The following is a 26,858-nucleotide window of genomic DNA, read 5'->3' on the forward strand; positions in this document are numbered from 1 at the left end:
ATGTGGAAATATTCCTGAGGTAACAGTTATAGACGACCCAAGTGTTCCATTTTCATACTTTATCTAATTCAGATAAAAATATCAAAAATTTCTGGTTAAGAGAAATATTTAGTTATGATAGATATGAGTATTGGAAATTGTCACCCTTTGTGGGTGAGGTACCTGAAGGGGTTGGTAGATCTTGCTTTAGCAAAAATATTTGGATTTGTTAAATTTTTATTTTTGTTTCACTTTCATTGGGCGTTTTGTTTTTCAACATCTTGAACTCTTTGTGGGGGAGGTACCAGAAGCTACGGTCTGATCTCTACCAACTTTATAACAGATCTTGTGTTGATGAATATATTGAGATATGGCAAGTCTGAATGCAATCGGATGTTAATTTCGCATTTTATGAGCTTCATAAATATTCGAAATGTTTACCCTTTTGTGGAGGAGGTACCAGAAGGAGTGGTCCGATCTCTACCATGTTTACAACAGATCTAGTGTTAGCAAAAATGTTTGTATGTGTGAAATATAAAGAGAACCTAATGCTTATTTCGGAATTAATAAACGTTTTGGTTATTCAAAACTTTGACCCTTTGTGGGGGAGGTATCAGAAGGTATGGCCCGATCTCAACTATCTTTATAAATGATCTGGAGTTAATGGAAATATTGAGATGTCTGTCAACCAGCCAGAAACATAGATCGACTCCAAATGTCCTGAAATGGATTTTATCCAAAGAGACCTAGAGTCTGAAACCATACTCCCTTCGAGAGTTATCGTGCGCACCAACCAGCCAGACACATAGACAGATACGTACATTGGCTCCAAATGTTCTGAAACGGATTTCATCCAAAAAGAGACCTAGGGTCTGAAACTGTTTTTTTGATGAGGCACGTTTTGGCCTTATCAAATGATATATAACCACTTTTAAAATATTGTTTTAAAAGTCTACGTTTAAAAAATGTATGACAAATGTCATTGTAAAAGTCTAACTTTATATAGTCCCGGAAGTCCTTGCAAAACTTCAATTCAAACATTTCCACCTCAAGTCCTGCAGGTCCTTATACAATCCCGAAAATCCTTTACAAAGTTTCCTTCACAGGTCTAGGTTTATTGTATTTCAAGTCCTTTTAGAAGTCCTTCGAAGGAAATCCATATTCCGAAAATTTGACATTTTTTAGGGAGAAGCATATAAGCACTGGAATCTATCATACGAAATGAGAATTTACCTCAACATTTTTCTTCTTGACGTAGTCCTGAAAGTCCTTAAAAATCCTTGTAAAATATTGTTTTAAAAGTCTACGGTTAAAAAAATGTATTGAAAATGTCCTTGTAAAAGTCTATCTTTATACAGTCCTGGAAGTCCTTGCAAAACTTCAATTTAAAAATATCCACCTCAAATCCTGCAGGTCCTTATACATTTTTTTTATAAAAATAAAGTTTACAGTTTACTTTAATTGTTCTCGATGTCCTTGCATAACTTCATTAAAAAATCCCCACCTAAATCAAATTTAAAGTCTATGTTTATTGTCCTGGAAGTCCAGTCCTGGAAACTGAATTTAAAAAAAATCCGCACCTTAAATCCTACAAGTCCTCATATAAATTTTTATAAAAACCAAAAACAAAGCTCTAGAATTTATTTAGGATCGCCAGGTCGGTAGTCCCAAAAATCTTTGTAAAAATTTATTTTAATAGTCTCGGCTTAGTTTATTTAAAGTCCTCTGAGAAATGCTCTTAAGGAAATCCTTATTCTGAAAATTTGTCATTTTTAGGGGCTGGGTGTGGTGTATGTGTACTGGCATCCATCATACTACCGATGGTATATCGAAAGAAATGGGAAATTATCAAACTAAATTCCTCCACGTGTATAGTCCCGGAAGTCTTTAAAGAAAAATATTAAAAACATTAAAAAAATTATTATAAAATAATGTTTCAAAATTCCTTTCAAAACATAATTTAAAAATCCTCATTTAAAGTCCTGGCAATCCTAATATAAATTTATTTCAAAAAATTATGTTTAAAGTCCTACAAGTCCTTATACAAATTTTTTTCTGAAAAAATCTAATTTAAAGCTCTAGAATCCTTGCTAAAAATCCTTGAAAATATTTGAAAAAAAAAAGTGTTAAAAAATCGGGTTTTTCTCGTTAACGTCCTTTTAAAGGAACGTTATTTATTTTGTTTTTTGTGAGGGAGCGTATAAGTACTGACAAATATCATACGCCCAATGGCCTATTGAACAAAATTTGCAATTACCTTAAAAATGTACATTTGAAAAAATCGAATTTAAAGCTCTGGAATCCTAGCTAAAATTTCTTTAAAACAAAATCGCCTCTATAATCCTGAATGTCTGCGAAAAATCCTGGTCTGTACTCCTGAAAATATTTGAAAAAAACCTGTTAAAAATCGGTTTTTTTCTTTACGTCCTTTTAAAGCCCTTCTACAGAAAATTCATATTCTGAAAATTTATTTTTTTTTTTTTTTTGAAGCGTATTTTTTGTGAGGGATCGTATGAGTACTGACAAACATCATACGCCCAAAGGTCTATTGAACAAAATTTGAAATTACATTAAAAATTTACATTTGAAAAATGCTAATTAATTTGATTACCTCCTGCAATATATGTATCATTACTTGTTCTCTTGCAATTATATCAAATTGATTATTTAAAGGCAACTCCCAACCAGGACACCAAGCCCCCCACCCCCCAAAATCCAGGAAACCAAGACAATACACATTGGTGTTTGTTTCTCCTGGTATGACACGTGTCAGATTCCTCACAAAAACCATCCTGCGATAAAAATCAAATGAAAGCCCACATTTTGTCAAGTAGCCAAGTGTGAGTGGGGGAGGGGGAGGGGAGGAGGTGTGGGTGTTAGCATGTTATTATGCCAAAAGCTTAGGTCTATGAACCTACTTATCCCCGGGAAAAGAGGCAAGAGCAAAACATAAATACAACACGAGCTGGTCTTATCAATTTCTGATGAAAAACAAAGGGGAGGATATGTTTTTCGTTTTCAACAAAAAAAAAAGGAAAGGTAAATGATTAAAATAAATATTTTTGCGAGTTATTGTAAATAAGTCCTCCAGGACTTCCAGGGAAAACATGTTATTAATACTTCATGGGGAAAAATATTAAATTGCGTCATTTCACCTTGTTTTCTCGTTTTATTATCATCAGTTTATCCCTTGTTTTTTCTTCTTCTTCGTTCGCTGTCCTGCTGATTTACTTGTCCCATAACTTCTTTAAACAGATCATTTATAACTTTGTAACAGACAGCACGTTTTTGAAAAATGTTTTTTTTTCCTTTGGACAATTGTGTCCAAAGTGCAGTGCATTGGAAAACTGCAGGGAAACAGATTGGCCAAGATATTATTATCTGCACACACACACATGCACACGTAAACACACACTGTCCTGGCAGCTGAGTTTCATCTGTATCCTGTCAAAATTTCAGCAACTCTATAATGTAACAATTTTATTTTCCTTCCAAAAAAAAGGCATGAAAAAATAAATTTGATTTATGGGTCATTCCACAATCATTTTAAATGACCAATGGATTTAAATTATTTTGAAGTTATATATTTTCTATATATATTTCTTTTAAATTTACTCAATCATATTTTAAATTTTTTATATTTTTCTGACTCCCATCCTAGGGTTTTCATATTCCTGGAATTACCCTCACATCAACGACTTTTTGTTTGTCCATAACGACACTTCATTCCCAGAACTTTCTTATGTTAGTATTGTTGTTGTGTTTTTGTTAGTTTTTATTGAAAACCAATAAGAACTGCAAGCAAACTTGACAAGGAATTTCAAAAATGTTCTCCTTGTTACTCTTTTCCAATCGAATGAGAAAACAACAACAACAGCAGCGAGGAAAACTTGTTAAAGTGGTCCAAGTGTCAGACGACAAATAAGAAAGAAACTAAGAACAAGTCAATGTTTTATTGATGGAATAGTTGGTTGTTTTTTTTTGGCAGGGGAGGGGGAAGGAAAAGAGAAAGGAAGGGGGGGGGGGTAGATTTGAACTTGCCAAAAATAAAAAAGAATAAAAGAAATTTGTTTCAGTTTTTGATGGAAAAGTCTGTTTTTTTTGCTGAGGAGGGGCACATAAGTGGACAGATATGGTGTGCAAAGAGAAGGGGGAGATCTGAATTCTTAAATTTAGGATTTTTGTTGTGAATTTGTTTGGAACATGGACTGGATGGACTGGGCTTAAAAAGAGCGGGAGGGGTTTAAAAAAGAGTGGAAAGTTTAAAAAGGGACCCCCTCCCTTTTGAAAGATGAGGAGGGTTTTTTTCTGACCTTCTTCTATTACCGGAAGTTAGGGGGTAGAAAGGGGGACGAAAAAGGGAGAGATCTTAGAGTCTTTAATTTAAGAATTTCGGATATATGGAAGGAGTAGATTTCAAGTTTTTGGATGGACCGGGCTTAAAAGGGTAGAGGGGAAGGGGGGAGAGGCGATTTGTAATGTCCTCTTTCAATTTTTTTGTGACTTTCTTCTATGGCGGTAAGATAGTAGAACGGGCCTCCGTAAGTGGACAGATATGGTGGGGAAAAAGAAGAGGGGAGATCTGAATTCTTAAATTTCGGATTTTTTTTTTTTTGTGAATTTTTTGGAACATGGACTGGATGGACCGGGCTTAAAAAGAGGGGAGGGTTTTTTTTTATATTACCGGACTATCTTCTAATACCGGAAATTAGCAGGTGGAAAGGGGAACGAAAAAGGGAGAGATCTTAGAGTCTTAAATTTATGGATTTGTGATATATGGATGGTGAGGATTTCAAGTTTTCGGATAGACCGGACCTAAAATTTGTTTTGTGACTTTCTTCAATGGCGTTAAGATAGTGGGAATGCCCTTCTTTAAACATTTTTTGCTGACTTTCTTTTACGACGAGGAGGTAGGGGGAGAAGAGGGCGGGAGAAGATATTAAAGCCTTAAATTTAAGAATGTATGCCAATTAGCTATTATTTTCGAACATGGAGGGGGTGTATGTCAATTTTTTGGATAGATTTGACTTAAAAACGCCTCCCACAAATGCCCTCCTTTATTTTTTTTGTGACTTTCTTCTATGGTGGGAAGGTAGGAGGAATGCCCTCCTTAAAAGTTTTTGCTGACTCTTTTCTATGACGGGATGGTAGTAGGATGAAAGGGCAGGGGAGGTGAGTTCTTAGAGTCTTAAATTTAAGAAATTAAGTAACTTTGCTACATTTTTTCGAACATGGAGGGGGTTCATTTCAAGTTTTTGGATAGACCTGGCTTAAAAATGCCTCCCTCTAATGCCCTCCTTTACATTTTTCTTGTGACTTTCTTCTATGGCGGAAAGGTAGGGCGAATGACCTCTTTTAAAATTATTCTGACTTTCTTCTATTGCGGGAAGGTAGTGGGTGGAAGGAGAGGGGATGGAGAGAAAGGATGAGATCTAAGAGTCTTCAATTTAAGAATCTGTGAAACTCTGCTTAATTTTTTTGGATAATGGAGTAAATTTCAAATTTTTTGATAGACCTGGCTCAAAAGAATTGGGAGGGGTTTCAAATGCCCTCCATTTAACATTTTTTGCGACTTTCTGCTATGATGGAAAGGTAGGGGGAGAGAAAGGGGAAATTGTCATTCTGCTCAATTTTTCAGAACAAGCTTTGGATTTCAAGCTATTGGATAAATACGACTTAAAAAGAGAGGGAGGAGGTCAAATGGCCGCCATTGAGGATTTTTAGAAACTTACTTTTATGACCGAAAAATCCTCCCCATTTCATGGTTGGAGGGTGGATGTCATGGTTTCAGTAATCTGCCGATCATGAGGAGCCATAGCCATCCTTCCTAAAGCCATGTCCTCAAAAATCGAGCCAGAATAGTAAGGAATTCGCCCACACCACCCCCCCCCCCCCCTCTTTATTTATCATTTTTTTTTAAAGGGAGTAGATTTCAAATATCATTGGTAGGCCTGGCTTAGAAAGAGGAGAGGAAGGAATTTTAAATTGCCTCCTTTGAATTTTTTTTAACTATCTTTTATAATGGTAAGGTAGGGAAGAGGGAAGGAGACATCTAATAGTTATAAACTTTATCTTTTTTCACAATTTTTTGAACAAAGTTTGGATTTGGATACGCGGGACTTATAAAGATGGGCGAAAGGGTTTCTAATGCCCTCTCCCTTAAATGTTTGGGTCATAATTTTAAGTTCCCTGCTTTGAAAAAAATTTTGTGATGTTCTTCTAGCCGGGAAGGTAGGGGGCCGAGAATGTGGGAAGAAGAGATCGAGCAGTCATAAACTTTGGGTACACGGAGCTTAGCTTGGGGGAGGGTGTTCAAATGCCCTCCTTTGAAGGTTTTTTGTGACTTTGGATGCACTTGTCTGAAAAAAGGGGGAGAGGGGGCTTCAAATGCCCTTCCAGAGGATTGTTTGAGATTTACTTTTATTACCGAAAAATGCTCCACATTGCATGGTTGGAGGAAACATGGGGAACATTCTTTGTAAGACCATATCCTCAAAATATTTAAGTTTCTTAATTTTAAGTTTCTTTGATAGGCCGGGCTTAAGAGAATGGGAGAAATTTTAAATGCCCTCCTTTGTTTTTTTTTTGTGATTTTCTTCTATGTCAGAAAGTTAAGAGGCGAGAAAGGGGAAGAGGAGATTTTATAGTCATAAACTTAAATTTTTTTCACTCTGCTCAATTTTTTGGAACAAAGTTAGAATTCGGATACACGGGGCTTAAAAGATGGGCAGGGGGATTCTCAAATTCTCTTCCCTGACTTCCTTTTATGACAAAAAAAATCTTCCCCCATTTCATGGTTGGAGGGCGGATGTCATGGTTGCAATCCTGCACTTCCTTCTTTCCAGAACCATATCCACAAAAATCAAGCGACTACAGCGGTGGAAAGGGGGTTCAATTTATTTATCTACTTAAACTATTCCAATGTTTATCAACAAAGTTAACAAATGTCATTTCATCAAAGTTTATGTTGGCAACTTTTTATTTCTCGCCAGAAATCTTTTCTATTTTCGTCTCAGCAACAACAACAACAAGAAAACACTCTTCAACATCCGATGAGCCATAGTTTTAGCTCGGCCAGTGCTTTCGACATTTCCAAGTAGCATTGCCAGTGGCATAACATGGTTGTGATGGTACTTGTGGAACAGGTCCTCCTCCTCCATACCCCTACCCCTTCCTGGCGAACTGAAAAATGAGATGACACTTTCGAGACCATTTTAAAAATGTTGTCTCTGCAAATGCAGAACTTGGCATTAATGTTGGCTATGACATTAATGGACCCGTTTAGCCAGCTAATCAAGGTTTTCCATGAGCTATAATCATTTGCATGTAGGAGGTGTTTTTTCCAAATCCAAAAAAAAAATTCTGACAAAAAAGGACATTAGCTGGAAATTAAGTTTTACGTTCTGCTAAGAAAAAATTAATTGAATCTTTAAAAGGCTGTCAAAAATTTTTAAATATTTTATTTGATGACCTCCAAAATGAAACCATTTATTTAAAATTAATTTGAAATTAGATAAGGATATATGTGGGAGCTATATCCAAATCTGAACCGATCTCGATAAAATTTAGCAAAGGTATTTCTGAGCTGTATTTGATATATTTCCTCAAATATTGTTGTTACAGAGTGCATATTACGGCTGAGGAGGACAAAAATTACAAATCGGATGAACAATACATAAGGGGAGCTATAGCTATATCTGAACAGATCTTCACCAAATTTGGCATACTAGCTTCCAAACTCAATTCGGTCATAAGTGCCAAATTCCATCCCATTTGAGCAGTTATTAGACCTTTGGTGCAGAATAAAAGGTAAATCGGACGAAGTTATATATGGGAGCTATATCCAAATCTGAACCGATCTGAATAAAATTTAGCACAAGTATTTCTGAGCTGTATTTGATATATTTCCCCAAATATTGTTGTTACAGAGTGCAAATTACGACTGCGGAGGACAAAAATAACAAATCGGATGAATAATATATATGGGAGCTATAGCTATATCTGAACCGATCTTCACCAAATTTGACATACTAGCTTCTAGACTCAATTCGTTCGTAAGTGTCAAATTTCATCCTATTTGGACAAATATTAGACGTTTGGTGCACAATAAAAGGTAAATCGGACGAAGTTATATATGGGAGCTATATTCAAATCTGAACCGATCTCGATAAAATTTGGCAAAGGTATTTCTGAGCTGTATTTGATATATTTCCCTGAATATCGTTGTTACGGAGTGCATATTACGGCTGCGGAGGACAATAGTAACAAATAGGATGAACCATATATATATGGAAGCTATAGCTATATCTGAACCGATCTTCACCAAATTTGACATACTAGCTTCTAGACTCAATTCGGTCGTATGTGCCAAATTCCATTCCATTTGGGCAAATATTAGACGTTTGGTGCTCAATAAAAGGTAAATCGGACGAAGTTATATATGGGAGCTATATCCAAATCTGAACCAATCTCTATAAAATTTAGCAAAGATATTTCTGAGCTGTATTTCACATATTTCCCCAAATATTGTTGTCACAGAGTACATATTACGGCTGCGGAGGACTAAAATAACAAATCGGATGAACAATACATAAGGGGAGCTATAGCTATATCTGAACTGATCTACACCAAATTTGACATACTAGCTTCTAGACTCAATTCGGTCGTAAGTACCAAATTCCATCCCATTTGGACAAATATTAGACGTTCGGTGCACCAAAAAAAGGTAAATCGGACGAAGTTATACATGGGAGTTATATCTAAACCTGAACCGATCTCGATAAAATTTGGCAAAGATATTTCTGAGCTGCATTTGATATATTTCCCAAAATATTGTTGTTACAGAGTGCATATTACAGGCTGCGGAGGACTAAAATAACAAATCGGATGAACAATATATATGGGAGCTATAGCTATATCTGAACCGATTTCGATCAAATTTGGCATACTTATTTTCAGGCTTAATTTGGTTGTATGTGCCAAATTCCATCCCATTTGGGCAAATATTAGACGTTTGGTGCACAATAAAAGACAAATCGGACGAAGCTATATATGGGAGCTATATCTAAATTTTTACCGATTATCTCCAATGTCAATAGGGTTCGTACTTGGGCCAAACAAATGATTTTTGCAAAATTTCATCTGGATCGGGTAATAAATGCGAACTGTTCTTTGTTCACAAAAATACATGGACAGACGAACGGACGGACGGACATGCATAAATCGACTCAGAATGTGATCATATGCAGATCATCAAAAGGAACTATGGGTCTATCTCGTTTCCTTTTTGGCTGTTACAAACAAATGCACAAAGACAACCCTGACCACCTTGTGGTGTAGTGTATAAAAATACACTTCTCCTTAAAGTATGCAATGATTTTCGATAAAAAAAATTATGTATGTGTGCCATATTCTCTCTAATTTAAAATACAGCTTTAAAATAAAAACAAATATATTTGATATTAAATTCACCATTTTTTTTTTTTAATTTTCCCAATCCGAAAATTATATTTCTTAGCTTTTTTCCCTCAACCCCACTAATTTCTCACTGTGTCCACATTAAAATTGTATACAATTTGTATCTTTTGTTCAACAATTTTACTTAAGCTTCTTAGGCATTACTCATCCCCCCCTCTTCGCCCTCCAAAAAAACCCTCTCCGTCCTCCAAAAAAACCCTCTCCTATGTCTCGTTATCTTCCTCCGCTCACAAAAAAAAAGAAAGAAAACTAGGTCAAAATACTCAAGTCACGGGGCTGCAAGACGGGCCAAGGAGGAAAGGGTACAGCAAAGCCCTTTTTCACAGTTTTTTTTTTGTTCTTCTCCTAGGACAGACGGCAAGTACAAAAGATTATGACGTTGTGTAATCGTTGCATCTTCTTCGTTTTTTGCCAGGGTTTCTAGTGTTGCAGTAAAACGTTCACCAAAAAAGAAAAAGATGCCAAAGTACATGCCATAGATAATGCCAAAGCTGAGAGAGTAGGGCGAAGGAGGAGGTGGAGGAAAAACAACAAACCCGGTGAAAATGTAACTATTTTTACAGGGAAAATTTTCTCTTTTTTAAAAATAGCTTTGACCAAATGCTTGAGCTGAATGGAAGTAGTTTTTTTTCTTCAAAGTGGCCCAAATGGTTGGCAGGGTGGCTTGATTGTTCGTCCATCATAAATGTATCTCTTTTCTGTTAGGATGAGAATTTTACAAAATCCTTTGCAACAATGTAAGTGGGTGACTGGACTACAAAGAAAATGAAGAAGAAAACAGAAAAAAAGTACAACAACAAAAAGACACAAGCGCTGTTTCATCTTTCGTTGAGAATTTATGGAATTTCCCTTTTGTAATGTCAATATAATTTCTTGCATTCTTCGTTGGCATGTTTTTTTTTTTTTTTTTTTTTTTTGTCTTCTTCACTTTAAAGTAAAAGGACAAAAATTGAATAACCGCACTTCATTTTGAGGTGACAGCATGCTCTTTGACAGCACGTCGAAAGCATGTGGAAGAAACATGACAGACAAAATTTTTCATGATAATTTGATTGATGACATGTTCCAGGAAGTGGCAGGATTAACAAAAATTTGCTGAAGGAAACTTTAATTCATTTTAAATTTGCAAAAATTTTAATAATTATATATTCATTATAAGAAGGAAAAAGATCCTTTTTTTCTTCAAAAATTTAAACTCAATAACCTGAGGAATTTTTTTCTATAGAAAAAAGTCACCTCAGGGACCTGAGGAATTTTTTTCTATAGAAAAAAGTCACCTCAGAGACCTGAGGAATTTTTTTCTATAGAAAAAAGTGTCCTCAGGGACTTGAGGAATTTTTTTCTATAGAAAAAAGTGTCCTCAGGGACCTGAGGAATTTTTTTCTATAGAAAAAAGTGTCCTCAGGGACCTGAGGAATTTTTTTCTATAGAAAAAAGTGTCCTCAGGGACCTGAGGAATTTTTTTCTACAGAAAGAAGTGTCCTCTGGGACCTGAGGAATTTTTTCTTCTATAGAAAAAAGTGTCCTCATGGACCGGAGGAATTTTTTTCTATAGAAAAAAGTGTCCTCAGCGACCTGAGGAATTTTTTTCTATAGAAAAAAGTGTCCTCAGGGACCTGAGGAATTTTTTTCTATCGAAAAAAGTGTCCTGTCTATATCCTCTCTTTTTAAGCTATCCCACATGGATTTATTAAAAAAAATCCCCCCTCTCTGTCTTCCTTTCATTTCAGATGTATGCCATAACACGTCAAGCCAATCTATTGCAACGTTTAGGTGATTTGGAGTGTCTCATCCTTTTGGTGTCCTGCATTTGTCATGATCTCGATCATCCAGGCTACAATAACATTTATCAAATAAACGCCCGTACAGAATTGGCACTGAGGTAGGTGGGAAAGCAAAAACCCATACTCTTCTACACATTTCTATGCACAGCATGTAACTCAACCCCTCGCCACCACCCCCCTTTTTGCCATACCATGAAACTTTCAAGCAGTTAAGCCAATAAACGTCAATCAAAACCAACAATGGTGTCCATCATCAGTTTTTTGCATTGCCCGAAAAAAGGTGTAATCCCAGATTTAGAACTGCAACCAAAGGTAAAGCCGGAGATGGCAGCCAGGAGTTTGACATGCTGTGAAAAGAAAATTGAGAAGGAAAGGGAAGAAAAAAATGCTAAATTTTTTAATCCTTTGGGATACCATCTTTGTCCATAGATCGGAAATTTTAATGACCACATTGTCTCTTTTTGTTCCTCTCTTTTCAGATACAATGACATATCGCCTTTAGAGAACCATCATTGCTCGATAGCATTTCGTTTATTGGAACATCCAGACTGTAATATATTTAGAAATTTTAGCCGAGAAGCATTCAAGTAAGTTTTGTAATTTCACCTCCTCCCCACCCCCTTGTTTTTTGCTTTGTAGAAATCTGTTTGGCTTTGCAACCGCATTTCTATTTCCGTTTCCACAACTGGCATTGTTTGCCCAAGTCCTTTCATTTGGGTTTGGGTGTTTTGCCCATTCAGTAATAAGATGAATGGCCACAAGTACCACAGGCACACCCACTTAGTTTTCTAAGTCCTAGAAAATCCTCTTCAAACAACCCCCACCTCCTTCGAAACAGTTACTTAAAACTTGACCACTGGCTTGATGGCCCCCACAACGAAGTTAATGCCAAGTACTCTTAGCCCGCACACAGACCGAGTGCACTACATATCTTCCGACAAATGCAATTTAAATATTTTGTTATGGAGAAAGTTGTAAATTTCTCTCGCAAAACGGAACTCTGGCCAAAAATAAAGCAGAACTGCAAATGAATATAAATCATGGAGATAAAGAGGCCATATGGTGCTGGTATTTAATACGCAAAAGTTTAGAGGCAATGAAAATAATAATAGTAATAGAAATTAAATGTCAAAAACAAAAATATTTTACAAGGGTAAATTAAGAAAACAAAATTAAAAAAATAATAAAAATTTAATTTAAAATAGGTGTTTTGAAAAAGGCGCCTGAAAATAGGCAACATTATTCGATATTTGTCACATATGTATCCATAAAGCCATAAAGAGATTTAAAAAGACGCCTAAAACTAGGCAACATTTTTGGTTAATTGTCACATAATTATCCATAAAATCAAAATTTAATATATAGGGTCATACTACGATCCTCAAAACTCCTGCAATTACTTTAGCGTCTAAAAATATGCCCTATTTTATGAAAATGTTAATAGCATGGTAACTGTTGTATTTGAAGTACAGATGGCGTTTTCCATATGATCCCCAACAATACTGAAGACTATTTCAACACATTCCATAGCTTTTAAAGAGGAATTTTAGGGCATTTCAGATACTCCGGAGCTTTTGAAAAAAATGAGACATTTTAAATTTTACGAAAGTACTACTAATTAAAATAGATGGCGTTCAGCACATCATTCCCAACATTAATGACGATAATTTCTACGTATTCATTGCTTTCAAAGAGGATTTTTTGGGAAATGTCAGATACCTTGGAGCTCTTAAAGAAAATGAGACATGCTAAAAATTAATATTAAAAAAGGAATATTATTTACAATTTTGAAACTCAAATATAGATGGCGTTCACCATAGTGCCATAGACCATATAGAGGCAAGAAATTTCAAATTCAGGCGAAGGTATTCCACCTATTTATTATATGACCATCATGGGTTTCACCATCTAAATGCTATTCAACTTAAGCCAAGTTTGATCCTAATACCGAAGACCAAATAAACTATTCAAAACTGAAGTATAGATGGCGTTCACGATAATATCTCGAAAATACCGAAGGATGCTTCCGCTAATTTCATAGTCTTCAAAAAATTTTTTTTGGGATTTCGGATACCTAGCAAGTAGAGATATGTCTTTTTGGGATTTCGGATACCTAGCAAGTGAAGACATGGAACTAAAAATCTCAAAATCCTATAATAGCGTCGTTTAAACTGTTGCGAATAGTGAAAATCACCAATCTGTCAGGCACAACATCTCAAATACTGGGGAAGGTATTTCATTTTGTTATTTCCTAAAAGGCATATGACTTCAAACAAATTCGATCAAATTCTGTTTCTGATTATTTAACTTTTGTCCCCAATACTTCCTACCCTTTCGGAGTATATTTGCCATTTCTCAGAAATAAATGAATTAAATTTGAAAAATCACTAAGTCAGAATCTTTTGAAAGCATTTCCATCTACAATTTGGATATAAGAATAGGTCCAAGCCAAAAAAAAAAAAAATAAAAATTCTCTTCAGGCAACTGAATAATAAAATCTATGGAAAAAAATATGAAAAAAAAATCAGGTGCCTGAGGACACCTTTTTCTATAGAAAAAAATTCCTCAGGTCCCTGAGGACACTTTTTTCTATAGAAAAGAATTCCTCAGGTCCCTGAGGACACTTTTTTCTATAGAAAAAAATTCCTCAGTTCCCTGAGGACACTTTTTTCTATAGAAAAAAATTCCTCAGGTCCCTGAGGTCAGTTTTTTTAGAAAAAAAAAAAAAAAATACTTAGGCCACTGAGGACATTTTTATGAAAAAATCAATCCTCAGATCCCTGAGGACAAAAAAACTCCTCAGGTCCCTGAGGTCAGTTTTTTCTATAGTCTCTGTGGATACTTTTTCTGAGGCCGCTGAGGACACTTTTTTATGGAAAAAAACACTCCTCAGATCTCTGAGGACACTTTTTATGGAAAAAACACCCCTCAGGTTCCTGAGGACACTTTTTTCCTGTTACCTTTTAAGTTGTAACTGTTAATAAAATTTTCCGTGGAAAAATTTACTGTTAACATTTTTCTCAGAGAAACTTACTGTTATGTAATACATGTTATTAACATTTTTCCTAAAATATGTAACTGTTAATGGAATTTCCCTTAAAAAACGTTGCTTGCTGTTAATAACATTTATCGTAAAAATGATACTGTTTATAACATTTTCCTTAATGTTGTGTTACTGTTAATAACATATTACTTAAACAATTTTACTGTTAATAACATTTTCCTCAGAAAATGTTAATATCACATTGCTGTTAATAACATTTCCCTCAAAAAATTTTACTTTTTATAACAATTCCCTTCAGAAATGTTACTGTTTAAGTATGTTTACATTTACCTCAGAAAATGTTACTGTTAATAACATTTTCCCAAGAAAATGCTACTGTTAATAACATATTTCTCATAAAATGTTACAATTAACAAAATTTTCCTCAAAAAATTTTCTGTTGACATGTTCTCCAGACAATATTACTGTTAATAACATTTCCCTCAGATAACGTTATTTTTAATAATATTTTCTCAAGAAAATGCAACTGTTGATAACATTTTTTCTCAAAAAATGTTACTCTTAATAGCATTTTTATTAGGAAATGTTAATGATTAATAACATTTCTCCTGTTACTGTTAATAAAATTCTCCCCAAAATATTTTAATGTTAGTAACATTTCCTCCAGAAAATGTTACTGTTAATACAATTTTCCTCGAAAAATATTTCTGTTAGTAACATTTTCCTCACAAAATGTTGCTGTTAATAAAATTTTCTTCAAAAATAACATTTCCTCTTTGTTAATAACATTATCCTCAAAAAATGCTACTGTTAATAACATTCTCCTAAGAAAATATTACTGTTAATAACATTTCCCTTAGAAAATTTTACAGTTGATATAAATTTCTCCAAAAATGCTACTATTAATAACATTCTTCTTTAAAAATGTAACTGTTAATAACATTTCCCTCAGAAAATGTTACTGTAAATAACATTCTCGCATGAAAATATTACTGTTAATGACATTTCCCTCCGAATATGTTACTTTTACTAACACATTTACTCAGAAATGTTACTCAGACTACTACATTTTCATTGTGTTAATGTTAGTAACATTTTCCATAGTAATCGCCATTTTTCTCCTATAATCTTAAAAATATTAAAAAAAAATATCCAGCTTTACGCCATCTAATAACTCCTACCATCTCTTAGATATGGCACCTTGTAAATGTTTGCAATTAAATTTTCTGATTTTGGTAGTAAATTTCTTTAACTATTCTCCAAAGTTAGCCTCAATATGATGTGTCTATGCAAACAATTTACGAATACATTTACTCAAGAAAATTTAATTTTGAGAAAATGCAATTTCAAATTATAAATGTAAATTTGAAAGCACACACACATACACAGACACACACACTCACTCACTCATCTGCAGACAACATATGTGTAAATAAACCAAGTGGTTTTCTTTGAAGTATTTTCCAAAAAAAATCCGAAGAGAAAATAAGTGAATGAAAGGTAAGAAGTTACTGGGTAAAATGAAATCCTATTAAAATGTTAAATGAGAAAATTACTTAATTGAATAAAACTCTTTAAGACGAAAATATAAAAAAATATGTAATATGCCGATTAATTAAGATACAAGGAGGTTTGGTAATGATATTTATGTATTTTTCCGTAATGGAAAGTGAAGTGGAATTGTGAAGGATCATATTCAAAATATTCTATGGCAAGGAAGATTGGGGACAGGAGAAAAATGTAAAGGATTTTTCAATTTGATACTCTAGTGAAATTTCTGAAAAATATAAGGTTACCTTCACTGTCATGATTGAGAGTATCAAAATTCCTTGTTGAAGTTCTAGACCATTGACCTTTAAACAGCCACCAATCCTACATAAAAATACCAAATTACCATGAAAATTGTTCATCATAGCCAGCTAGAGTTACAGTTTAAGCCCCAAATAACTGTCAGGAATTTAAGTTATTTAAAAAAGTTTATCAGCGAATTTTCTCTCGCTGTGCTCCCCTTATTTTATGCCATTACTTTTTGGCCATGTAATTTAATCTTCTTAATTAAAAGTGTTTACGATTACTTTGTCATCATCATCATCATCATCGCCAACGTTGCTGTAGAGCAAATAAACTTCCAGTGAGACCAGTAACAAGACCATCCCCAAGGAATGTCAAGGACCGAACACAGCCGAACGAACAGCATCAAGTGGCGTTTTTCTTGCAATAATATTAACGAAACTATTTTCATGCCAAAATAAAGAGTAATTGGAAGAGTGAAGGATAAGATTGCCAAGCCGTAGGGGGAGGAGTATATTTCAATGCTATGAAAAATACGTGGGGCGTATACATAGTATCGGTAATTATACGCCACCACTAATTTCTCATAAATATCATAAATTGGAGGGATGGCAACAAGATTTCAGGATTAAACGTTTAATTCTATAGAAAAAAAATCCCACAGGTCCCTAAGGCCACTTTTTCAATAGAAAAAAATTCCTCAGGTCCCCGAGGACATTTTTATCTATAGAAAAAAATCCTCAAGTGTCCCCTGAGGACATTTTTATCTATAGAAAAAAATTCATCGAGTACCAGAGAACATCTTTTTGTATAGAAAAAAATTCCTCAGGTGCCCGAGGACAATTTTTTCTATAGAAAAAAATTCCTCAGGTCCCCGAGGACACTTTTTTCTATAGAAAAAAATTCCTCAGGACCCTGAGGAAACTTTCTTCTATAGAAAAAAATTCCTCAGGACCTTGAGGACACTTTTTTCTATAGAAAAAAATTGATCAGGTCCCAGAGAACAATTTTTTCTATAGAAAAGAATTCCTCAGGTCCCTGAGGACACTTTTTTCTATAGAAAAAAATTCCTCAGGTCCCTGAGGACACTTTTTTCTATAGAAAAAAATTCCTCAGGTCCCTCAGGACACTTTTTTCTATAGAAAAAAATTCCTCAGGTTCCTAAGGACACTTTTTCTATAGAAAAAAATTCTTCAGGTCCCTGAGAACACGTTTTTCTATAGAAAAGAATTCCTCAGGTCCCTGAGGACACTTTTTTCTATAGAAAAAAATTCCACAGGTCCCTGTGGACACTTTTTTCTATAGAAAAAAATTCCACAGGTCCCTGTGGACACTTTTTTCTATAGAAAAAAATTCCACAGGTCCCTGTGGACACTTTTTTCTATAGAAAAAAATTCTACAGGTCCCTGTGGACACTTTTTTCTATAGAAAAAAATTCCACAGGTCCCTGTGGACACTTTTTTCTATAGAAAAAAATTCCACAGGTCCCTGTGGACACTTTTTGCTATAGAAAAAAATTCCACAGGTCCCTGTGGACACTTTTTTCTATAGAAAAAAATTCCACAGGTCCCTTTGGACACTTTTTTCTATAGAAAAAAATTCCACAGGTCCCTGTGGACACTTTTTTCTATAGAAAAAAATTCCACAGGTCACTGTGGACACTTTTTTCTATAGAAAAAAATTCCACAGGTCCCTGTGGACACTTTTTTCTATAGAAAAAAATTCCTCAGCTCCCTGAGGACACTTTTTTCTATAGAAAAAAATTCCTCAGCTCCCTGAGGACACTTTTTTCTATAGAAAAAAATTCCTCAGGTTCCTGAGGACACTTTTTTCTATAGAAAAAAATTCCTCAGGTCACTGAGGACACTTTTTTCTATAGAAAAAAATTCCTCAGGTCACTGAGGACACTTTTTTCTATAGAAAAAAATTCCTCAGGTCACTGAGGACACTTTTTTCTATAGAAAAAAATTCCTCAGGTCACTGAGGACACTTTTTTCTATAGAAAAAAATTCCTCAGGTCACTGAGGACACTTTTTTCTATAGAAAAAAATTCCTCAGGTCACTGAGGACACTTTTTTCTATAGAAAAAAATTCCTCAGGTCACTGAGGACACTTTTTTCTATAGAAAAAAATTCCTCAGTTCCCAGAGAACATATTTTTGTATAGTTCCCTGAGGACCTCAGGTCCCTAAGGACTTCCTCCTTAAAGAGTTTTTTAACATAATGAACATAAAATGTTTAAAGTTCTAACAGAGAAGTTGGAAGAGCTACCAAATGAAAGATCAGATTGCCTTACAGAGGGAGAGAATGAATAATCAGTGAGAGAAATACATATTTGGGGCGTATACATATCGTCAGTAATGATACGCCACCTGGAATCTTTCTAAAATACCATAAATTAGAAAGCTTCAAACAAGATTTCAGATTCAATTTTTTTAACTATTTATACGACATAGCTGCTTCTCAGGACTATAACTAAAAAAAATTATAGGGGTTCTTTTATCGATCCGAATGGGCCAAAAATTAGCCAAATTTTACAAATTTGAGAAAGGGGTCTTTCTTGTCTTGTAATTTTCAAAGACCTCGATACGAATCACTCCACCCAAAAAATTATTTGGAAATGTTTTCATTTTTTACACTTCTTCCCATTTTAAATCGGCCATCTCACTTATTTAAATACGGCCACCTTCCTGTGCAACCCAAACAGGCGTAACCCCTCACATACTTGGCAAATATCTGCTAACTGGTATTTAGCTTGAATTTCATGAGCTCTAAGAAAACTACATCATTGAAGAAAGCCATTTCGAAATATATTTCAATTTCTTTTATGACAGTTTATTTGCGATTTCATTTGCCCGTACGCTTCTCCATTCATTCGTTTGCCCGTTCGCCCATTTCGTATTCCAGCGGGAGATGTTACTGCAAATGGTGTCATTGGATTGCAAGCAATAACTTTTGTCTCGTTGCATTTCCTCTTTTTCCGCTTTTCCACTCTTCTGTTTCGTTTTCCAACTTTGATAATCATAAAAATTAATTTTCAAATAAAACTTCAAATCCCACGACACGACGATGCGAAGAGGAAAAACGGCTCCCATTGACGTCATAGTTGGGCGATAAAAGAAAATAAAATTGCAAAAGATTGTCTTTTTCTGAAATTCTCAAGTTGAATAGATGATTTACTTATCATTTGATTGGATTACTTCAAGATGATCGATGTTTTGAACTAGTTACAAGAAATTATTAGACGCGATGGCTATTGGGGCGTATACGTGGCGACAGCACTCATACGCCAACAACATCAATGAGAAAATGTAACATTTAGGTAATACTACTGAAAGTTCAAAGCTCCTTGTGGAACCAATGAAACATAGGAGCTTCCTTCACCGGACTCAAGCCAATTATTCATTTTAATTTTATTAATTCTTTTTTTTTTTTTTTTTTTTTTTTTTTTGCATAAAAACTGTAATGCTTTCAGCTTCAGAGCACCGCTAAAGACATACAAGTTTAGTTCCAAGGTCCAGAAAAAATACAAAAATCGGTAAAACATTTATTCACAACTAGAGGAAATGTAGGTTAGAGATTGAGATTTTCCTCGTAGGACTCCACGTCGTATTCGTGTGAAGAGCAATCATACGCCACCAATTCCTATGTCAAAGGAAAGCCTTGAATTGATTTCTTTTAATTTTATCAATATCCTCTTGACAAATTTTGTGTAATTATTCCAGGCTCCTCCTATAGCCATACAATAGGTGTTTACCCCTAAATCTCAGTTCAGAACATTTAAAAAAACTAAAACACCATTTCGCAGCGTATACATACTGACGATAATCATACGCCCCCAGTGCCTTATCTATAGACAAACAAGTCGGATACAAAAATTTACGGAGAAAAGTTTCCACTAAAAGAAGTCCAGAAGAGGTTACTGAAACTCTTTCAATGAACTCCAAGACGTATACGTATTAACTGCATCATACCCCACCAACTCCCATGTCAACGGAAAGCCTTGACTTTTTTTAATTTTATTGATTCTCTTTTGACAAAATGTGTGTATTTATTGCAGGCTCTGATCCCCCTGTAGCCATACAATAGGAATTCACCTTTAAATCTTAGTTCAGAAAACTTAAAAAAAACCAAAACGCCATTTCACTGTGTATACATGCTGACAACAATTATTCGCCCTCAATACCCTATTTTTTTATCAAACAAGTCGGATATAGAAAAGTTTCCACTAACAGAAGTTTAGAAAGGGTTAGATATTGAGGTTCCTTCAACGGACTTCATAACGTATACGTATTGGCAACAATCATACGCCACCAACTCCCATGTCAAAGGAAAGCCTTGAATTGATTGATTGATTTTTTTTTTAATGTTATTGACACTCTTTTGACAAAATGTGTGTATTTATTGCAGGCTCTGATCCCCCTATAGCCATACAATAGGAGTTCACCTCTAAATCACAGTTCAGAAAAATTAAAAAAAAAACTAAAACACAATTTCGCAGCGTATACATGCTGACGATAATCATACGCCCTCTATGCCATATTTATGCCAAGTCGGATATAAAAAATTATGGAGAAAAGTTTCCACAAACAGAAGTCTAGAAAGGTTTAGAGATTGAGGTAACTTCAAGGGGTTTCATGACGTATACGTATTGACAACAATCATACGCCACCAATTCTCATGTCAAAGGAAAGCCTTGAATTGATATTTTCTTTTTAAATTTTATTAATTCTTCTTATTTTACCCTCCACCATACCATACGAATTGCGATAGAAGGCTAACATTTTGCACACATGTTTATTTTTCCAGCAGGTAGGCTAAGTTCGCAAATGGGCCATGTAGGTCCATGTTTTCATACCAGTACCACCCGATATACGGTATTTTAACGATTTTAGCGCCATAATTCACCGGAATTGTTTCAAATTTGGTATTTGAAGTTCGTAATGGATACTACAGCCTAAGGCAGAAAATTGTCTGTGCACGTCGACGTCTTCGTATAGCCCCCATATAACGGTACCACCTGATATTCGGTATTTTGATGATTTCAGCGACATTATTTACCGGAATTGTTTCAAATTTGGTATTTGAAATTCGTAATGAATACTCCAGCCTAAGACAGAAAATTGTCTGTGCAGGTCCACGTCTTTGTATAGCCCCCATATAACCGTACCAACCAATATTCGGCATTTTAATGATTTTAGCGACATTATTCACCGGAATTTTTTCAAATTTTATATTTGAAGTTCGAAATGGATACTACAGCCTAAGACAGAAAATTGTCTATGCAGGTCCATGTCTTCGTATAGGCCCCATATATCAGTATCTCCCTATATTCGGTATTTTGACGATTTTAGATACAACACCCACCGAGATTGTTTGAGATGTCGTATCTGAAGTTCGTAATGGATGCTACAGTCTGTGACGGAAAATTGTCTATGCTGGCCCAGGTCTTTGCACAGCTCCGATATAACGGTACCTCCCTATATATACGATATTTTGATGATTTTAGCTACATTATTCACCGTTTATTTCAAGTTTCCAATTTGAATATGGTAATGGCTTATGACAAACAATAGCTATGTAGGTCCACATCGTATAGACCCCAATATAACGGCTATATTCGGTATTTGTAAATTTTTAACCGAATTTTTTTAAGAAAAAAACCAAATACCCTTGCAGAGCGTATACATGCTGGCGACAATCATACGCCCTCAGTAACCTATTTATAATAAATCAATTCGGATATAAGAATTTTGTGGAGAAAGTTTTCCAATTGAAGAAGCCTAGAAAGGGTTAGGACGACGTATTCGTGTTGACAGCACACATACGTCACCAATTCCAATGGCATAATACAACTTTTCACAGCGTACAGATACTAACGAAATCATAAGCCTCGCAATATCCTATTTTAAACCGAAATTATCAGAATTATAGACTTGGGTTTCTGATTCAGAGAGATATGAAAACATAAATATTGCAGTTTTTACACTAGACTCCACGGCGTATACGTGCTGACAGCAATCATACGCCACCAACTCTCATATCCAAACCAGTTTTTTGGGTGTTTTAGTATTTTTTTTTTTTTTTTAATTTTATTATTTTTTAATTTATTTTATTTATTTTTCGATAATTTTTTAAACACATTCCTTTAAATTATCTCCAAAGAAATCAGTATTCATATTTTTTTATTTATTTTTTTTAATTTGCAAAATATTCCTTCCCTACCAAATCCTGCACTTACTCTCCGGATTCAATGGCGTCATCTCCTCACATTTATAGACATCGGCAAATTCCATAAAATTCCCCAACACATTATTCACCCGCTCCTGATGACTGGCATGTATACGGAAACTACCCTCCCCACCTGTGGCGCCGCTCCCGCCTCCTCCTGTGCCACACCATGTCTGGGCGAAACTTAGGAAAAATAATTTCAAATCATTTTGATCGAATGACTGATCCATTTCATAGTCCAGCAAAGTTTCCAAGGCCAAACGCAGGCCCTCCGAGTCGGCAATATTTTCATTGATCGTCGAATGGCCATCGGCATAACGATCGGCCAGATAGCAATTCGATTGCACTCCAAATTTGATAATGGCCTTGGGACCCCAGCCGTTATTGGTGTTGCCATATTTGCCATAATTCATGCCATCATAATCGAAGCCATGCAACAATTCATGGGCTAGGATGTAAACAAAACCGCCATAGATTTTGGCCGGTTTCAGGCAGCGATCATAGAGCGGTGCCGTGAGAATTCCAATTGGCAATTCAATGGCATTTTTCTTCAGGCGATAATAGGCATTCACATCCAATGGGCCATAGGACTGATCGAAATACAAAGAGGACAAGGATAGCTCCGGATCCATTTTTATTTCCATTACATCGCTGACCATATGGGGTATTAGCTGTTGTAGTTGTTGCTGATTTTTAAACTTCTTCAGGGCAATTAAATTTAAATCATAATTTTCTGTGATTTCCAAGGACTTTGACCCAATACTGGAGTTGCCCTCCAATTTGGGTAACAGCAAACGCATGTTGCGTATCTTTTCTATGCTTAGATTTTTCGAATAAACATCCCGCTCAAACACCACCGTGGAATTGATCATTTTTTCAAACTGTACTTTCAGTTTGCTGAAGATCTCCTCCAAATGCCGCTGGGTTTCCGTGAGAAACTCCTCTTCATCATAGCCATGCTGAAGCCTCAAGAAAATCCTGGACAACTCCGAGGGCATGAAATCATTGACCTGTCGCAGGCATTCTTCCTTTTGCTTAAAATACCCCTCATCGTCGTGGAGATTAACCTCGAAATTCACCAAAAATTGGACCATAAAATATTTGGCAATGGTTTCGATTTTGGTTTTGTCCAGCAGTGGCACCAGGCTCCTTAGGTAATTTTTATCGGCCACTATCAGCATTTTGCTGGCAAAGTTGGGGGGCAGTTGGAAATCTTGCAGCAAAGTTTTGAAATACTTCATCAAATCCACCTGGGGCAATTCTCTGGCCAGGGATGCCAAACTTTGAGGCTCCTTCAGAATCATGACATCCTTGTTGTTGACCAAGGCCAGAAGGGACTGTTCAAATTGCACCACTTCTCGGGCAATTAAATTTGATTTTCTCACCCTCACCCCCAGGTCCATCATGAGCATTTTAATGTAACGCTCATAGAAGAACACCGACTCCTCATCATAGCTGCTGTCCGACTGGCGGGCCTTGAGCAGCTCAAAAGAGGGTGGCATTAAATAGACAATCAATTGTTGGGAACTCTGCCAATTGGGTTGGACCAAAGTCCTTATCAAAGTCTGGCTGCCGTAACGCCTCATCTGCCCGGCCACATATTCCCAGTTGAAATTATTCGCCACCCGACTAGAGGAAAAATTGCTGTGCAGCACAGGCCAACTGGAGCTGAAATTTCCCAAGACATCGGTGTACAAACGTATGGCCAGCTCATCTTGGGTGCGGGAACGTAGAATCCTCTTGTCCAGACAGGATTTATAAAATTTCACCACACTTTGTTCCACCGTATCGTGGTGAGGATCTGCCTGCCGTTTTTCTGTTTCATCGAAATACTGCATGAGTAGATTTTTATTTTGGGCCTTTATCGCTGTCAGGGTATCTGTGGGTTTCATGAACCTCAGCTGATGTGGCACCCGCCAATTGCCACAGGCATAATCCCAAAAATCTTCACAGGGTTTTTCCAGCAAATCCATGTAGTCCTCCATTTGGCGTTTCACACCCGGCCAATGGCTGGCATTGCAGTGCAGGGGATGTTCTTTTAAAGGTGGTAGTGTTGTGGGTACAGCATGGATCTCCAGGAAGACTAGGGAAATTGTTATGTATTCCAAAATCTGCCTCAACGTTGAAGACATTATTCTTAATTATTCTTTTTTTTAAATCCGCAAATATTTCACTTGGAACCTCTCGCTGGCCTGAATTTCGTAAAACTAAATCAGCATCCCGAGTTCCGAGAAGATCATTGAGCGTATACAGATTCATCTCATCTCCCTCTCTTTTTCAATTGTTTAACTGATAAGCCCCATAATTTTTTGCAATACCCAGTTCAATTCCAATCAATGGCTATTGTTTTTTTCTCGCTGTAAGCTGATTTGCGTTGTAATTTCCATTATTTAAAAAAAAAATACAAAACACAAATTTATTTCGAGAAGATAACACCGTGTTTGTGAGCTCTCACTTCACACAGAAAAACACTTAAAAATGGAGAGCATTTTGAGGAGGCCATTGATTGACGAGCTATGTGACTGGCTGGCTGGCCAGCTGACTGACTGAAGTGAGAAGTTCAATCGCCGCTCATTGAAATACTAGATGACAGATTGTGTCATTTTGAGAACTGATAAGATCTAATAGAGGGGTATTATGGGAATCACAGTGTTTTGGAAACCGAAGGAAAAAATATTTGAAAAAAAAAATGTTTCTCGGAAGAAATTCTCGGATATTAACAACGTTTACATACCACCAAAAATAATGTATTTGAGCTCAAATCCACCTTTTCTTAGCCTATAAAATTTTTTTCCTTCAAAAAATCTGTTTCCATTTTATTTTCAAAACATCGCTACAAAAAGTATTCATGGCGTATACTTACTGACAACATTCATACGCCACTCAAAGTCATATTAAATACCAAATATCCCTTTAATTGGTAATAAATTCAATCCATTCATATATATCCACGTCTAAGGACCTCAAAATCCTTAAAAAATTATAAAAATGCATGTTTATGGGCCTCCTATTCCTTAAAAAAATCTCAAAATATCCATTCTTCTCTAAAAAATGATAGAAAATCTCGCTTAAGCAAACTGAACAATTTTTTTTTAAATCCACACCTTTTCCTATGTTCTGATCATTTTTACCTTTATAAAAAAATGTCAAAGGTTATTAAAAAAAATTGTTCATGGCGTATACTCACTGACGACATACATACGCCTCTTAATATAATATTAAATACCAAATAACTCCTTTAATGGCAATAAATTCAAATAAATATAAATATCCACGTCTAAGGACCTCAAAATCCAGAAAAATTTATAAAAAATCATGTTTAAGGGCCTCCTAATCCTTAAAAAATAAAAAAAATATCCACTCTCCTCAAAGAAAATGTTCGAAAATCTCTCTTAAGCCAACTGAACAATTTTATTTTTAAATCCATACTTTTCCTAGGTTCTGGTCATTTTTACCTTCATAAAAAAATATCAAAGGTTACTAAAAAAATTGTTTATGTCGTATACTTACTGACAACATTCATACGCCACTCTATATTATATTAAATATCAAATACGTCTTTTATTGACAATAAATTCAATCCATTCATAAATATCCACGTCTAAGGACCTCCAAATCCTTAAAAAAATGATAAGAACTCCAGCTTAAGGGTCTCTTATCCCTTAAAAAAATATCTAAATATTCACTCTTCTCTAAGAAAACGTTCGAAAATTTTAGCCCAATGAACAATTTTTTTAAATCCATACTTTTACTAGGTTCCGATCATTTTTACATTTTTAAAAAAAATTCAAAGGTTATTAAAAAAATTGTTTATGGCGCATACATACGCCACCCAACGTCTCTATTATTGGCAATAAATGCAATTATTAATTGTTTCGTTGGGATATAGGGAACAAACAATTTAAAAAAAATAAATATCCACGTCTAAGGACCTTTAAATTCTTAAAAAAAATAATAACAATGAAAAAGGTAGCTTTAATACCCTCCAAAAAATTCATTCTATTCATAAATATTCACATCCAAGGACCTTCAAATCCTTAAAAAAATATTAAAAACTCCAGCTTAAGAGCCTCCTATTCCTTAAAAAAAATATCTAAATATCCACTCTCCTCTAAGAAAATGATCGAAAATCTCGCTTAAGCAAACTGAACAATTTTTTTCTAAGTTCTGATAATTTTTACGAAAAAATATTCAAGGGTTATTAAAAAAATTGTTCATGGCGTATACTCACTGACGACAAACATACGTCACCCAACATCTATGTTGTTGGCAATAAATTCTATTATTAATTGTTTCACAGGGATCCACGTCTAAGGACCTTTAAATTCCTAAAAAAATAATAACAATGAAAAAGGCAGCTAAGTTCGGCTGGGCCATCATTTGAAAGGATCTTTAAAAAGATAAAAAAAAATCCGAAAACTCCCACTTAAATGAAAACCGTTATATGGGCTTTACCAAATTTTTTGTCATAGCCTGTAGTACCTATTACGAACTTTAAATATGAAATTTCGAAGTCGTGTACCTGCATACAAAAACTTTTATCATAGGCTGTAGTACCCATTACGAACTTCAGGAGTAGGAGGTAATGGGTTG

At 35.2% G+C, this 26,858-nt stretch overlaps 2 protein-coding genes across 4 annotated transcripts in view; one reads left to right on the forward strand and one right to left on the reverse strand.

The window, feature by feature from the left end:
- LOC101893851 (high affinity cGMP-specific 3',5'-cyclic phosphodiesterase 9A) overlaps positions 1-26,858 on the forward strand; it is a 259,215-nt gene that overhangs the window by 220,072 nt on the left and 12,285 nt on the right. For all 3 annotated transcript variants that reach the window (XM_059122351.1, XM_059122352.1, XM_059122353.1), the window contains exons 6-7: positions 11,187-11,338; positions 11,720-11,827. In XM_059122351.1, coding sequence (XP_058978334.1) covers positions 11,187-11,338; positions 11,720-11,827 — 260 coding nt within the window. The remainder of the gene's footprint in view (positions 1-11,186; positions 11,339-11,719; positions 11,828-26,858) is intronic.
- LOC101892724 (neprilysin-4) lies at positions 22,213-24,477 on the reverse strand. The gene has a single exon (XM_005179931.4). The coding sequence runs from the start codon at positions 24,395-24,397 to the stop codon at positions 22,256-22,258; it is 2,142 nt and encodes a 713-aa protein (XP_005179988.2). The 5' UTR covers positions 24,398-24,477; the 3' UTR covers positions 22,213-22,255.

Source organism: Musca domestica, unplaced genomic scaffold (genome assembly GCF_030504385.1).
Source record: "Musca domestica strain aabys unplaced genomic scaffold, Musca_domestica.polishedcontigs.V.1.1 20, whole genome shotgun sequence".
NCBI classification, from domain to species: Eukaryota; Metazoa; Arthropoda; class Insecta; order Diptera; family Muscidae; genus Musca; species Musca domestica.